This window comes from Podarcis vaucheri, assembly GCF_965113315.1.
Source record: "Podarcis vaucheri genome assembly, chromosome: 8".
NCBI lineage: Eukaryota > Metazoa > Chordata > Lepidosauria > Squamata > Lacertidae > Podarcis > Podarcis vaucheri.
The window spans coordinates 68,998,714-69,012,730 of record NC_138766.1 but is presented as its reverse complement, the minus strand read 5'-3'; the positions used below and the strand labels follow the sequence as shown (position 1 = coordinate 69,012,730).

At 50.5% G+C, this 14,017-nt stretch overlaps 1 protein-coding gene across 8 annotated transcripts in view; it reads right to left on the bottom strand.

Annotated features, from left to right (window-relative positions):
- The window catches only part of LOC309539335 (neural-cadherin-like), a 53,646-nt gene extending 44,793 nt beyond the window's left edge, over nucleotides 1-8,853 (bottom strand). For 6 of the 8 annotated variants that reach the window (XR_014222827.1, XM_082235336.1, XM_082235337.1 and 3 more), the window contains exon 1: nucleotides 7,533-8,850. Coding sequence is in view for 7 of the 8 variants with exons in the window: in XM_082235336.1 (XP_082091462.1) it covers nucleotides 7,533-8,580 (1,048 nt within the window). In the remaining variant the exon portion in view is untranslated. Of the gene's footprint in view, nucleotides 1-7,532 lie in introns of all 8 variants that reach the window. The other 2 variants (XM_082235341.1, XM_082235335.1) reach the window with 2 other exon arrangements.
- Between the last annotated feature and the right edge of the window lie 5,164 nt (nucleotides 8,854-14,017).

The window sequence follows — 14,017 nt, the reverse complement described above, 5'->3', positions numbered from 1 at the left end:
TTATATGTAAATAAAGTAGATTAGCCAAAATGCTGAGTTGCTGAGGTCTGCCACGCGAGTTGCGAAGACTCTGCGGATCCCTAAGTGTGCCGGTGTCTGTTGGCATCGGTCGCTGTGATGTTTGGGCTGAAGAAAGCTTATGAAGCTCCCAAACAATCGAGCAGGAGGGAGAGAACATGCCAGTTGGGCATGTGTCTCTGCTAGGGTCCTACTCAAGTGTAGGCTGAGCTCCTGACAACAACCTTCCTGTTGCTCCCAGAATTGTAGAGCTGGAGGGGAACCAGATGGTCATCTAGTCCAATGCAGGACTCTCAACTAAAGCACCCATGACTGATGGCCACTCAAACTTTGCTTAAAAACCTTCAATGAAGGAGAGTCCACCACCTTCCGAAGTTAATAAGTGACAGATTTATAATCCCACTGCAATACAAAAACCCTGCAAGGCATTAAGCCCATCACTACAGCATACAAACAAGCTCTCAGAAACCACTCACGGAGCTCACCCACTAATTTGCACATAGGTCACTTAATAGCCAGAGGATAACAAGCTATAGCAATCGATGCAAACTGGCTTATGTTTGAACTTGAGCCATTCTGCAGGGAAGGACTTTGGTAATATGGTGCCCTGAGTGAGGACAAAATTTGGCATGCCCCCCCCCCCAATATTTCTTATTATCGCAATAATTCATTTATTATTTTGTGCTCCCTCGGGGCTCGGGGAAACCTCCTGCACTGTCCTAAGTCCAGCACTGCTTTATGAAACCAATGAAATCCAAAATGCCAGCGAACAGGGCATACTAACAGAAAACGCTATCTGGACCTTGATTAGTTTTACCTTCTGCTCAAGCAAAGAGTAGGTATGGATTCGGAACAAAGAACTGGGGCTTCACCATTGTTTTCTGTAGCATTTTCAGCATCTCAAATGCCTTGGAGCCCTCCTTTAAACCTCTTTCTTTCTTTTTTTTGTAAACCCATCTGGGGTGTTCTGCTTTGTTTTTACAATCAAGCGGTGTGTACCGGTAAATTTTATGAAATAAATAAATATAATTCACCTTCAAAACCATCTTGCAATGGATAATGGTCTTTGGCCAACATGACCAACGATCAGAGATGATGGGAGCTGTTGGCAATCTTGCTAATGCCAAGCAGGTTTGGGTCTGGATGGTGCCCCAATGAGAGACCACTGCATCTTTATATCCGTAACTGAACAAAGGTGTATTATAAACACATGAAAAGCACTGTTTTATAGGCACTGACAAGAAAACTGAGGCTAAAAGACTTAACTTACTTGATTAAAAAGAGGCCTTACTGAGGTTGACTTGATTAACTAAAGCCACTTAGAAAGAGACAACCACCTTTGCTTGACAATGGCTTTTAATAATTCCAGATGCACTCACACACGTTTAGTTTCCATACTTAACTGGTGGCTGGCTACATCGTTCAAAATTCGCCAGGCACCAGGTGCACTTTGTACCTGGCTATCGGCCACTTGTGCCACGCCTTGGATCTTGACTGTTTTCACACATTAGCAACACATGCTGGAGAATTCTATCCATTATATTTTATCTGCACGATCAGAATGAATTTCAGGAACCAAAAAGTTGTATTGAAAAATATGACTTTCAAAGCTGTCTGGCCCCAAAATGGCAACTAGGCATTCCATTTTGGTGACTATAACCCTGGTTTAAGGAGCCTAGCTTATATAGCTGAGTTTCTAACACTGGCTGGCTACTTACACAATGCTGCCAACTTTGATGATTGTGTTGACGGGGCTTTTGGTGAAGAAACAATTCCTGTGGTTTGTGCTGAAGACATGCTTTTCAAATGTTTAGGATGTTACATACTATTAGCCAAAAATTCAGAAGTACCCAAATACTTAACATCAGTGCTACACCAGACAAGCATTTTACAGACTACAAAATGTGCCTCCCTGGCTCCCGATTTCCAGCCAAGCCCCCGCCTGACAAAAAATAATAATCAGACATACAAAAGTGTTCAGTTAGTGCTGAATCAATATGACCACACAACATTTTGTTCCGTTGACATAAACAGCTTGATGTTACAGCCAAGTTATTTGTCAATACTGATCTGTCACCACAAGAAAGTGATCTGGCAAGACACAAAATCAGCAGGATGTTTAAGCCAAACTGATAACAAAGAGTGCGGGGGGGGGGGGAATATTACTACCTACTTAAACCACACAGGCCTGGTCTGGGCAAGTTTACTTAGCCCAAAATAAGTGTTGAAAACTGAATGCAAACCACTGCTGCTACACTTTCGTCCCACCAACTTATTCCAAAAGTATACAAATCAATAATAAACGTAAGCTGCTTAAAGAAGAGACATATATTTCCTTCATCATGCGAGGTACTGCCAGTACTTGGAACAAATTCACTGAAATAGTTCAAAAATATCTCTTAAGTCATTCCTATAACTTCTGGGTGAACTGATGAAAATTAAATTCCTCTGGCAGAATGCGGACCATTTTTAATTTAGTTCCATTTTAATTCAAATCGGTTTTCATTGCACTTAACTCTGTGTTTGATCTATCTGAAAAGTGCATTTTTAAGAATACACACTTTTAACACTCAGAGAACATCCGTTATGGGCTCTATGATAAATGTTACACATAAAATGAGTTGATTTGTTATACAGTGTGTTAAAGGGCAATGAGCAGCCACCCTTCAGAAATACAGAACATATAACTTTTTTCCCTTTTTTACACCCTGCTCTTTTAGGCTTTCCATTTTGCTAAGAAATAAGGTGATGGAGCGCTTGGAACTCCTCTCAAACACTCACAAAAGTGCTTTTTTCGCATTCATAAAGCTGCGGCAGGGTTCAATATGCAGCTTATGGTCACTTTGTCTCTCAAGTAGGGCAGACACCAAGAGCCTCAGCAAGATCAAGGGAAAGGACACAAAGGATGGATTTATACTGGAAGAAAAGGAAAGCAATAACGACCAGTACAAAGAAGCAGTCCTGGGAATTTAATGGATTTTGTATTTTCCTATCTTTAAAAATTTAGACTAATTTGGAGATTAAATTGGCTTTTGTAATTACCTGTTTCCTTTGCTAATTGGTACCCACACAGACTAAATTAGACTCCCAGGGACAAGGAGGCACAGAAAGCTTATAGCCATTCATGACAGAGCAATGTACACAAACCTTAAAAGATGACAAGAATAGCACACAAAATAATGAAACCAGAGTCAGCAAAGCATCAAATCTACTTTTTTGTAATATCCATGGTGGGCAATAACATTGCCTGAACTAGTTTATCCTTAAACAATTCTATGCACTACGTGTATTTCCATTTTATAGGTAGGAAATTGAAATTGAGAGATAACTTCCTCAACATGTGGTTATTATGGGAGTTGCTTTATTCCGTTTTCATTATATTGCTTATTTATACTTTCTTTTTAAATGTGCTGTGAATCGTTTGGAGAACTCTGGGTAGCGAGGGATCAACAAGTCTAATAAATAAGTAACAACCACACAGGGCGACTTTGTACTGCCTGTTTAAGTGTAATCCTACTCAAATGAAAGGCACTAAAAAAATTACAGAATTCTCTTTACATTCCCTTCCTCATCTTTATAGTCCACATAATGGATAAAGGGCGGTTTGCTCCATGCAGTCATGAAATACATCTGGGTCAAGCTTGGAATTCCACAGTATTGCACTGTTGCAAGAGCCACCAATGGGTTGGTTTTTGCCAATTCTTCTGAGTGCATTTGTAAAACTTAATAGTTCCTGGAATTGCTTAACAGTTATAAGCAACCATGCAGACATTTTTCCAGCCCAGCATGTTTTATTTTGAAGATCTCCAAATGTAATTTGATTTTGAACAGCTGCTCTAAAGGAAGTGTGGCTATGACCTTGTCCTACATGATCACTGGAATTATTTCCACCCCGAGGCGTTTTGTCTTGTCGATATTGTTATTGGGCACAGGATGAAGCAGAACACAGCTTTGCAAAGAGGATCATGGCAGAGATCATAATAAGCTCTTTTTAAAGAACAACAATGCAGAAGAGCAGCACACCGATTGTGCAGTCGGCTTCACAAGTTAACACAGCAATACCCTTCATCAGTTTGCCTGCTTTTAACTTAATAAGCTAGATCAAGGCTGCACAAAAAGCCTTGTCTGGACTTTTAATGCAGTGGAGGTGGATGGGACTAAACCAATTTGAAGGGCTGGCGTGGGGGGTGGGGAGGAACCACAGCTCAGTATTTTATTATTTATACATTTCATAAAATTTAGACACTACCTGGTTGTTGTTGGTTTTTTTTAGAAGAAGAGTTTGGATTTGATATCCCGCCTTTCACTCCCTTTAAGGAGTCTCAAAGCGACTAACATTCTCCTTTCCCTTCCTCCCCCACAACAAACACTCTGTGAGGTGAGTGGGGCTGAGAGACTTCACAGAAGTGTGACTGGCCCAAGGTCACCCAGCAGCTGCATGTGGAGGAGCGGAGACGCGAACCCGGTTCCCCAGATTACGAGACTACCGCTCTTAACCACTACACCACACTGGCTCTCAACACTACCTGGTTGTAAGAAGAAAAACTCAATGCGGTTGACAAAAAGAACCAAACAGTAAAATCATCCATAAGGACAGTTAAAAATAGCTATTTAAAACATTCAAGGGATGTAGTAGAGCATGCGGTTTACACCAGGAAGTGAGGATCCAGTTGCCCTCTTGGATCACAACTGCCATCATCTACGATCACTGACCATGGTGGTTGGGTCTAGAAAGAACTGGAACCTAGGAACACCTGGAGGGCCAGAGGTTCTCTGTCGCTGTTTTGAATGGAGAAGGTCCCAGGTTCAGCCCCTGAGATCAAGTAGCAGCTGGTGGGAAAGAGCATCTGCCTGTGACTCTGATGACAGAGAGAACAATACTGGACCAGATGGAGAAATGGCCTGACCTCTGTTACCATGTCCTCATCCATGACATTTGCAAGCAGAAATGCACACAGTAAGCATGGGAAAGACGTCCAGATGTTGTTGCATCAAACCTGCACTAAGACACTGTCTAGATTATGTCAATGGAAAGAGTTATATGAGATGGAAACTAAGCCACTTGGAGATGCTCCACAGCTCAGTGTGGCCCTCCAGATACAACTCCCATTATCCCCAGCCACTGACCATGCTGGCTGGGAGCTGCCATATCTGGAGGGCTACAGGCTACCCATACATGCTGTAACAGGCAGTGTTAGCACCTTGAGAACACAACTGGCTCTTCATATGACCAAAAATACATAAATGTGTTGTTAGCCCTTGTGAGTGTGAAACCTCAACTTACACTGAAGTCCAGGGATGGGAAACAAGGAGGAAGCTTTAGAACACATATACAAAGTGTATCTAAATATGTTCAATCTCTATGACCAATAACACACCCTTTAACAGTACCACCTGCATGTAGATAGCAAGAGTAACTCCCAGGCGCCCCAGCCAGCACAGTCAACAGGCAAGTTGTAGTTCAGCAACATCTGGAGGGCAGAAAACTTGCTATCCCTGATGTAGGCACTTGCCCCTACTTAGAGAAGGAAGGTGTACTACTGAAAATCCAAACACCATGGCTTCAAAATCAAACCAGCTCTCTTATCACCGCTCTCCGTCCTTCCCACTTTGCTTAACATCCAGCATGATAAAGAGTTTTGCTGGACTCAAAGAGCTTGTGCGCTTTTTGTGACATTTTGGTTAGTCACAATAAAGGGACTTGCTCCACTACAGTCAGTTCCATCTTAGAACACTTGAAGACTAGAAACTTAATTTTTTTTCCAGAAAAAAGAAACAAGATTCTCAAGAGGCTGAATCACTATGCTTTCACTGGGGGGGGGGGGCTGTTTTGCAATCAAGGAATGTAAGCAATGAATATCAATACTGCACTTTCAGATATTGCCGCTGCACCTGTTTAATGACCTCTCTCTTTAGAAAGGAAGCTGCATTTATTCAAAAGCAAACTGCATATTTGAAATAACTGTAGTTTTGTGCAAACAAGCAACCATTTTCACACTGGTTAGGAAGGATCCCTCAGTCCACACACTGTTTGCCAAGGATAATAGGATGTACAGCTTGAAATGTGCTTCAGCATGTCTTGTTTGCTTGTGAATGTTTGCACCAAAACTCAATATTCTGCTCCAAACTGTTGAAATCTTTACAAATGATGAACTCACACAGCTAAACTATAAGATACAAAGTTGAAGAAAAATCAAAACGTCTGCCACCTGGGATCAAACAGTGTGACATCGTGTTTGCCTGTCCTGACTTTTTTTCGTTTAAAATAAGAAGCAGCCTCTGAAGGCTGCAATCTCAAACAAAGAAAGAGGGAGGATGTGGAAGAGCCTCTCAAACCATTTTTCTAATCAAATATTGCTCTCCCATGTCCTTCTTCTCTCCAAAGGGAAAACATGAAAGGATTGTGTACTTTCCCCATCAGGAGAAATGGCCCAAAGAGAAAGAGTGAATCACCTCCTTCCCATCCACCAGACCTGTGACCATTTTCATTTGAGAAAAAGGCTGAGAAAAATTACGAACACTTGAGCACGATGTGTATTGTAGTTTGAAGCATTAGACAAGCCTCATCTATGGAGAGTAGCTGTATCACGAGTCTGAAGAATTAGGACGCAGAATTTCTGCTCAGTAGGTTTATTTACAGGCTTGATGCATTTCTAAGGTCTGCAATCTCTCACACAAGTCAATATATGCTTTAAAACAAAATAATTAAAAAGGGAATGAGTCTGTGAACTCCAGCATCTCTTTTGAAATAATCACATGAATGCAGTTACAGATAGGTAGCCGTGTTGGTCTGCCATAGTCAAAATAAAAAAATTCCTTCCAGTAGCACCTTAAAGACCAACTAAGTTAGTTCTTGGTATGAGCTTTCGTGTGCATGCACACTTCTTCAGATACACTGAAACAGAAGTTGCCAGATCCTTCTATATAGTGAGAAGGTGGGGAGGGGTATTACTCAGAAGGGTGGTGGGAATGGGTGATTGGCAGATAGCTGAGATGAGCCTGTTGACGACTCTTAACGACTGCAATGCAGGCACCAATCTTTCAGTCTACATGCTGCTTCAGTGTTGCTCCCACAGCACCACAAAAATGTTGCTATCCCAGGAAATCATTTGGGCAGCTTATGCAACTAGAACAGCCTTAGTGGCAAAGCAGTTCTCTGACCCGCTCCACATGGGGCAATTTACCACACAACCCACACCTGGCACCTAACATCAAGCATCAAGCCCAAGCATTTTAGAATATGCTGCATTTAGATAGATGGTTTCATTATTCTCAATCTTATTGCGTTGCTGGGACGTTTACCTTAAATTTCTGTGTCAACAACCCCAAAAGATATACTCATATATATTGAAAATCTCAATAAATATCTTATAAAAAAAAGATATAGTTTGAGTAAAGGACTGGCTTATACCTGTTGTTTTTATTAAAACCCCTAAGATGCCACTGCATCTGCTTCGCACCTGCTCAGAGACCCCCACGACTTAGCAGGCTTCCCAGGTGTGAGGCAGCCTCACCTTGCCCGTCTATCCGATGCACCTTGACCACCACCTCCGTCCGGCCTCCCCTCTCCAGCTGCCGGACGAGGGACAGTCGGCCGGAGCCCCTGTCCAGCTCCACCGGGAAAGCCCCCGCCGCGGCCGGAGAGACCATCTCGAACCAGCTGCCGCCGGCCTCCTGGTAGCGGGTGTCCGGGACGGTGAAGATGAGCTCCCCCGCAGGCGCCCCGACGGGGACGCGGACTTTGTAGCTGGGGCTGGAGGAGGCGGCGGCCAGGGCGCGAGCCTTGCGCGGCGACGGAGCAGCGCCTTGGACGGCGGCCGTGGCCGTCCTCTTCCTCACGGCCAGCTCCAGGCGCCTGGCGGGGCTGCGCAAGGGCCGGGGCAGGCCGTGGTCCTGGGCCGAGACCCAGAGGCTGAGGCGGCGCAGGCCCAGCAGGGAGCCCACGGTGAGCACCTGCCCGCTGCGCGGCACCACGAAGAGGCGGCGGCCCGGCTGGGAGGCGCCGGGCCACGAGCGGTAGGTGAGGCGCGCGTTGGCGCCTTCGTCGGCGTCCAGGGCGCGCAGGCGCGCCACCTCGGAGCCCAGCGGCGCCAGCTCGTCCACCTCGAGGGGCGGCGCGGGGCCCGGCGGGAAGCGAGGCCGGTGGTCGTTGCGGTCCAGCACCCGCAGCCGGAGCAGCAGCGCCGCCCTCGAGGGCCCCGTCAGCCACAGGCTGTAGCGCGGGCGCGCCTCCCGGTCCAAGCGCTCGGCCGTGCGCAAAAGCAGCAGCAGCGCCGGCCGCCGACGGGGAGCCCCGGGCGGGAGCAGCTGCAGGGCGAAGTGCGAGGCGCCGTCGCCCTCCAGGGCCCAGGCGGCTCCCGGCGTCGGCGCCCGCAGCAGCAGCCTCCGCAGCGGCACCCGCAGCCCTTGCACCCGCGTCCCCGGAGGGCTGTTCTCGGGCACCTGCCCATAGAAGCAGAGCGCGCGGGGCGAGGCGGGCCAGCGGCACGGGGAGCCGCCCGAGCCGGCCGCCAGCCAGAGGAAGAGGAGCCATCGGCGGGCCCCGGCCGGCAAGTCCCTCATTCTCCCCCTCGGTGCGGCGCCGAGCGATTCCCGGAGACGGGGCAAGTTCTCCAGCAGCCCGAGACTGCGCGCCCAGCACCGCCGACTCCACGTGGAGGGACGGGCGGGACGGGCGCTCCGCCCTCCGCGCAAGAGCGGCCAATCGGATGAGAGGAGGCGGAGTGCGTTGGCCTAGAAACTTGCACCGAGTGGGTCGATGGTGTGGAAAAAAACGGCCCGCTCTTTCTCGAAACCGGTACGTGTTTGCAGATTCTGTGCGTAAGATCACTCTCGCAGGAGGAAGAGTCAGGGCAGACTTGAGACAGGGGAAGGCGCGCCAGATGTCGCAGGAGAAAGTTCAGCCAAGAGACGGGTCCGTAGGCCACCTTCCCCCGCCTCGCTGTCTGCTAGAACCAGGAGGGGCTTGAACATAGCTGTCAACCTTCCCCTTTTTTTTGCGGGAAATTCCCTTATTCCAGCGCTGTTTCCCGCTGCTATCCCAGATTGTTAGATATGCCGTAGACTGTCCCCGGGACAGGTGAGGCTGCTGATCCCTTATTATCGAGGCTGCTGATCCCTTATTTTCAAATCTGAAAGTTGACAGCTATGGGCTTGAGGCGAAAAGCACAGCAGCACCTTCAATGCAGAAGTCTCAGGTTATGGCTCAGGTTGCAGCAACTGCTCCATAGGACCCAGACCATGTACCTTCCTGGAAAGCAGTGGCGTTGCATGGGTTGTCAGCACCCGGGGCAAGGCAAGTAATTTGCGCCCCCTAACCCGTGGATTTGCGCCCCCTAACCCTAACCCCCATATGTTGTGGCCGCCCCCCTGCACCCCCCATGCTACGCCGCTGCTGGAAAGGAGAGTCAATCACCTTTCATGGGAGTCCATTCCACTGTCAAACAGCTCGTATTTTCAGAAAGTTCTTCCTGATGTTTAGTCGGAATCTCCTTTCTTGTTGTTTCCAGTCTGTTATGTAGTGTAGTTTCACCCTGGGCCAACAGGGGGATATTGTATATAGTTTTCACTCAGGTCTGTAGATAGTTTTCACTCAGGTCCGCGGCAGTTATTTTAGGCGGGAACTCTGGGCTGTTGTGGCTACAATGTTGACAGCCGGCTGCCTATAAATACAGGCCGGCTGAGCTGTTCGCAGTCAGTTCTGTTCCAGCTTACCTTAATAAAGAGCTACTTGAAGGAATCGCTGTGCCGGCTGCTATGTCAACCCACAGCTTAATACTGGCGACGAGGATGGGATAGATGGACATCAGAGCACAGCCAGATGCGGCCAGCCTCTGAACTGAGCTGAATCACAGAGCGAAATCACTGAGCGAAATCACTGAGCGAAATCACTGGGCAGAACCAATTCAGAGCTGACTGTTCTGGCTAGAGCACTGTGTTCCATCCATCACCCTTCACGCCGGCATCGGAATCATGGCTTCACTTGTGCCTCTACCGCCGTTTGCGCCAGCCTCTGAATCATGGGACTCCTACCTCGCTCGGTTCGACTGCTACCTCCAAGCCAACGAGCTGACAGCAGTATCAACGGATCGGAAGCGGGGCCTATTCCTCAGCCTCTGTGGGCCTGAGGTGTTTGAGACGGCCCGAGCATTGGTTGCGCCTGAAGCAGTCCAGGCAACACCATGGGACACGATCCAAGAGAAGCTCCGCAACCACTATGCACCGAAGCCGTCCAAGATTGCTGCCCGCCATGCGTTCTACCACCGGAACCAGGCAGAGTCAATCAACAACTACACCACCGCCCTGCGACAGGCTGCAATGCACTGTGAGTTCCGAGACTTAGACGATGCCCTGATGGATCGAATCGTCTGCGGGGTCCGGGACATCCATCTGCAACGGCGTCTCCTAGCCAAGCCAGACCTCACGCTACAGAAAGCCATTGAGGAGGCTGTGGCCTCAGAAGCTGCTGAACGCTCCGCCCAGGAGATCCGCAAGTCCAGCAGCCCGCGTCTTGCTAGGGAGCCAGTTCCGGTGCATCATGAAGAGGCCAGCAGTGATGAGGCATCCTCCAGTGAAGACGATGACGTGCACCAGACAAAGCGGGAGCGCAGGAAGTTCCAACAGAAGTCCAAGGGCCAATCGGAATGTGCTGGCTGCGGAGGCAACCATTCCCGTGCCAAGTGTCGATTCAGAGACGCCATCTGTAGGAAGTGTTCCAGAAGGGGCCACATCGCTAAGGTCTGCCGATCGGCTCCGTCTGACACCCCCCCTTCATCGTCTCGCAAGTTCAAGTCTTCACTCCAGTCTGCCAAGGAAAGTTGTTTCGCTCTCACCAACTGCCGCTGCCCGTCTGGAACCACGATTGGCCAAACCAACTCGCCTACACGACGCAAGCTGAACGTCACGGTGCTCATTGAAGGAGCTCCATGTGACATGGAGATCGACACCGGGTCTGCCCTGTCCATCGTGTCATGGAGCACCATCAAAAGACTGGTACCCAGAGTGTCCAAAAGGCAACTCGACTCTCACCGCGTACACCTGAGAGACTACCAGGGAAACGACGTTCCCGTGGTAGGCGTTGGCCGGTTCCGGATCGCCTTCAAGGATTTTTCGGGCCTGCTCCGGTTGGTGGTGGTCGAAGGTCAGCGGCCAAGCCTCCTAGGGCTAGACTGGTTTGATGCCCTCGGCCTGGAAGTCACCGGCATCAACTGCATCTCTAACGCAGAGACTGAGGGTCTGGTCAAAGACTTTGCCGAGGTTTTTGACGGCACCTTGGGACAATATACAGGTACGCCCATCTCCTTTAGCCTTGATCCACAAGTCGCCCCCATCAAGCTAAAGCCACGCCGGGTTCCCTTTGCGCTCAAGGCTAAGGTGGACGAACAACTGGACAAACTGATCGCCCAAGGAGTTTTGGAGCCGGTTGACCACGCAAAGTGGGAAACCCTCATCGCCACGCCTGTCAAGCCAGATGGGTCGGTGAGAATCTGCGCTGACTACAAGTGCACGATCAACAAGGCACTTCCGCAGCACGCTTATCCGGTTCCTGTTGTCCAACACCTGCTGCATTCCCTGGGTGAGGGTAAGGTCTTCGCTAAGCTGGACCTTGCCCAAGCCTATCAACAACTGCCAGTCGATGATGCCACTGCTGAAGCCCAGACGATCGTCACCCACCGGGGGGCATTCCGTTGCCGCCGGTTGCAGTTCGGGGTGAGTGTGGCTCCTGGCATCTTCCAAAGCCTTATGGAGCGTCTCCTGCAAGGGCTTCCTGGCGTGGTACCATATTTTGATGACGTCTTGGTGTCTGCAGACTCACACCAGCAGCTGTTCGAGCGCCTCCGTGCCGTGCTGACCAGGTTCCAGGAGGCCGGGCTCAAGGTAAAGAGGGAGAAGTGTCAGATTGCCGTTCCACAGGTAGAGTTCCTGGGCTATCTTATCGATGCCTCCGGCCTTCATCCAACCACATCCAAGATCCGCGCTATCCAGCAGGCCCCCACCCCAAAGAACAAAACGGAGTTGCAGGCATTCCTGGGGCTGCTGAACTTTTATAACATGTTCCTGCCCCACAAAGCCACAGTGGCTGAGCCTCTTCACCGACTCCTTAGCACTAAGACGCCTTGGGCCTGGGGTCATCGAGAGACGGCGGCCTTCAACGCGGTCAAGGCCCTCCTTTCTTCAGACAGTGTGCTGGTACAGTACAGTGAATCCAAGCCGCTGGTCCTTGCCTGCGACGCCTCACCTTTTGGCATCGGTGCTGTCCTTAGTCACCGTTTTCCAGATGGAAGAGAAGCACCGCTCGCCTACTTTTCCAGGACACTATCTCCGACGGAACGGAATTACAGCCAGCTCGACAAGGAGGCATTGGCACTTGTGGCTGGAGTGAAGAGGTTCCATGAATACCTCTATGGCAGGACTTTTGACCTCATCACTGACCACAAGCCACTCCTGGGCCTCCTCGCCGGTGATCGTCCAACTCCACCGGTCCTCTCACCACGCATGCTGCGATGGACTGTTTTCCTGGCTGCCTACCACTACCGGCTCATCCATCGCCCGGGGAAATCGATGGGCCATGCCGACGCCCTCAGCCGTTGCCCTCTTCCAGCATTTGTGGAAGACCCGGCTCCAGCTTCATCGCTCCTTCTGATTGAGGATCTTCCGGCAGCGCCTGTATCGGCTGCCACTGTGGCCTCCGCGTCTGCCCAGGATCGCACCATCAGCCGGGTGCTCAACTGGGTGTGGAGGGGGTGGCCACAAGGGCCTTTTGCATCGGAGTTCCAGCCCTTCGCAACCAGACAACATGAACTCTCAGCTCATCGCGGCTGTCTGCTGTGGGGAGACCGCGTCGTGATTCCCCAGGGACTCCGTCAGCGCGTCCTGGAGGCTCTGCACGTTGGCCACCCGGGAATTGTCAAAATGAAGGCGTTGGCTCGGTGTTATGTCTGGTGGCCTAATATGGACGATGCCATCACTGCCTGGGTGTCCGCCTGTCAAGCGTGCCAAGAGTCGAGGCCTGCACCACCGGCAGCTAAGGGACACACCTGGGAGACGCCAAAGACACCCTGGTCGAGGGTGCACATCGATCTGGCTGGCCCCTTTCACGGCCGGACCTTTATGGTAGTGGTGGACGCCTATTCCAAATGGCTGGAGGTCGCCCTGATGCCCTCCACCACTACCGAAGCTGTCATCCGGGTGCTGCGAGGCCTGTTTGCAACGCATGGGTGTCCTGATGTCCTTGTCTCTGACAACGGACCGCAGTTCACGTCAGGCACGTTTGAGCGGTATCTTTTGGGACTGGGCATCCGCCATGCCCTAACGGCACCTTTTCATCCATCCAGCAACGGGCAAGCGGAAAGAATGGTGCGCTCGACAAAAGAGGCACTGGCGCGCCTGGACTGGGGAGACTGGCATGAGCGGGTCGCCGAATACTTGTTCGTGCAACACATCACCCCTCATGCGGCCACAGGGAGGAGTCCTGCTGAACTGCTTATGGGCCGCCGCCTCAGGTCACCGCTCGACCGGCTACACCCAGACTTTGCCGTGGCTGAACCCCCAGGCTGTGCTAACGCACCACGGTCATTTGTCCCAGGAAACCAGGTCTTTGCCCGGAACTATGTGGGGGACATCCCTTGGGTGCCAGCCACAGTAGTGGGAGTCACTGGACTTCGCTCGTACCAGGTGGCACTCGAAGACGGACGTTTGTGGCGACGGCACATAGACCAGCTTAGGCGCAGGGTTGGCGACTTGGACACTACCGAAGTGCCCCCAACTGCGCTTGCGGCTCCAGAAGAGACACGTACAGATGGCGAGGCCCCACCTACACCTCCCTCGCAAACTGCCAGCGTGGAGCCGAACCAAGCCGTTTCAGAACAGACTCAGACCACTCCACTTGCGGAGGCTCCACCCACAGCAGCGGATCCAGGGGACTTGGTTCCAACGCCACCTAGGGTTGCACCACAGCCTCAGCGAGAACTGTGTGGCCCTCCGGACTTGGCTACCAGTC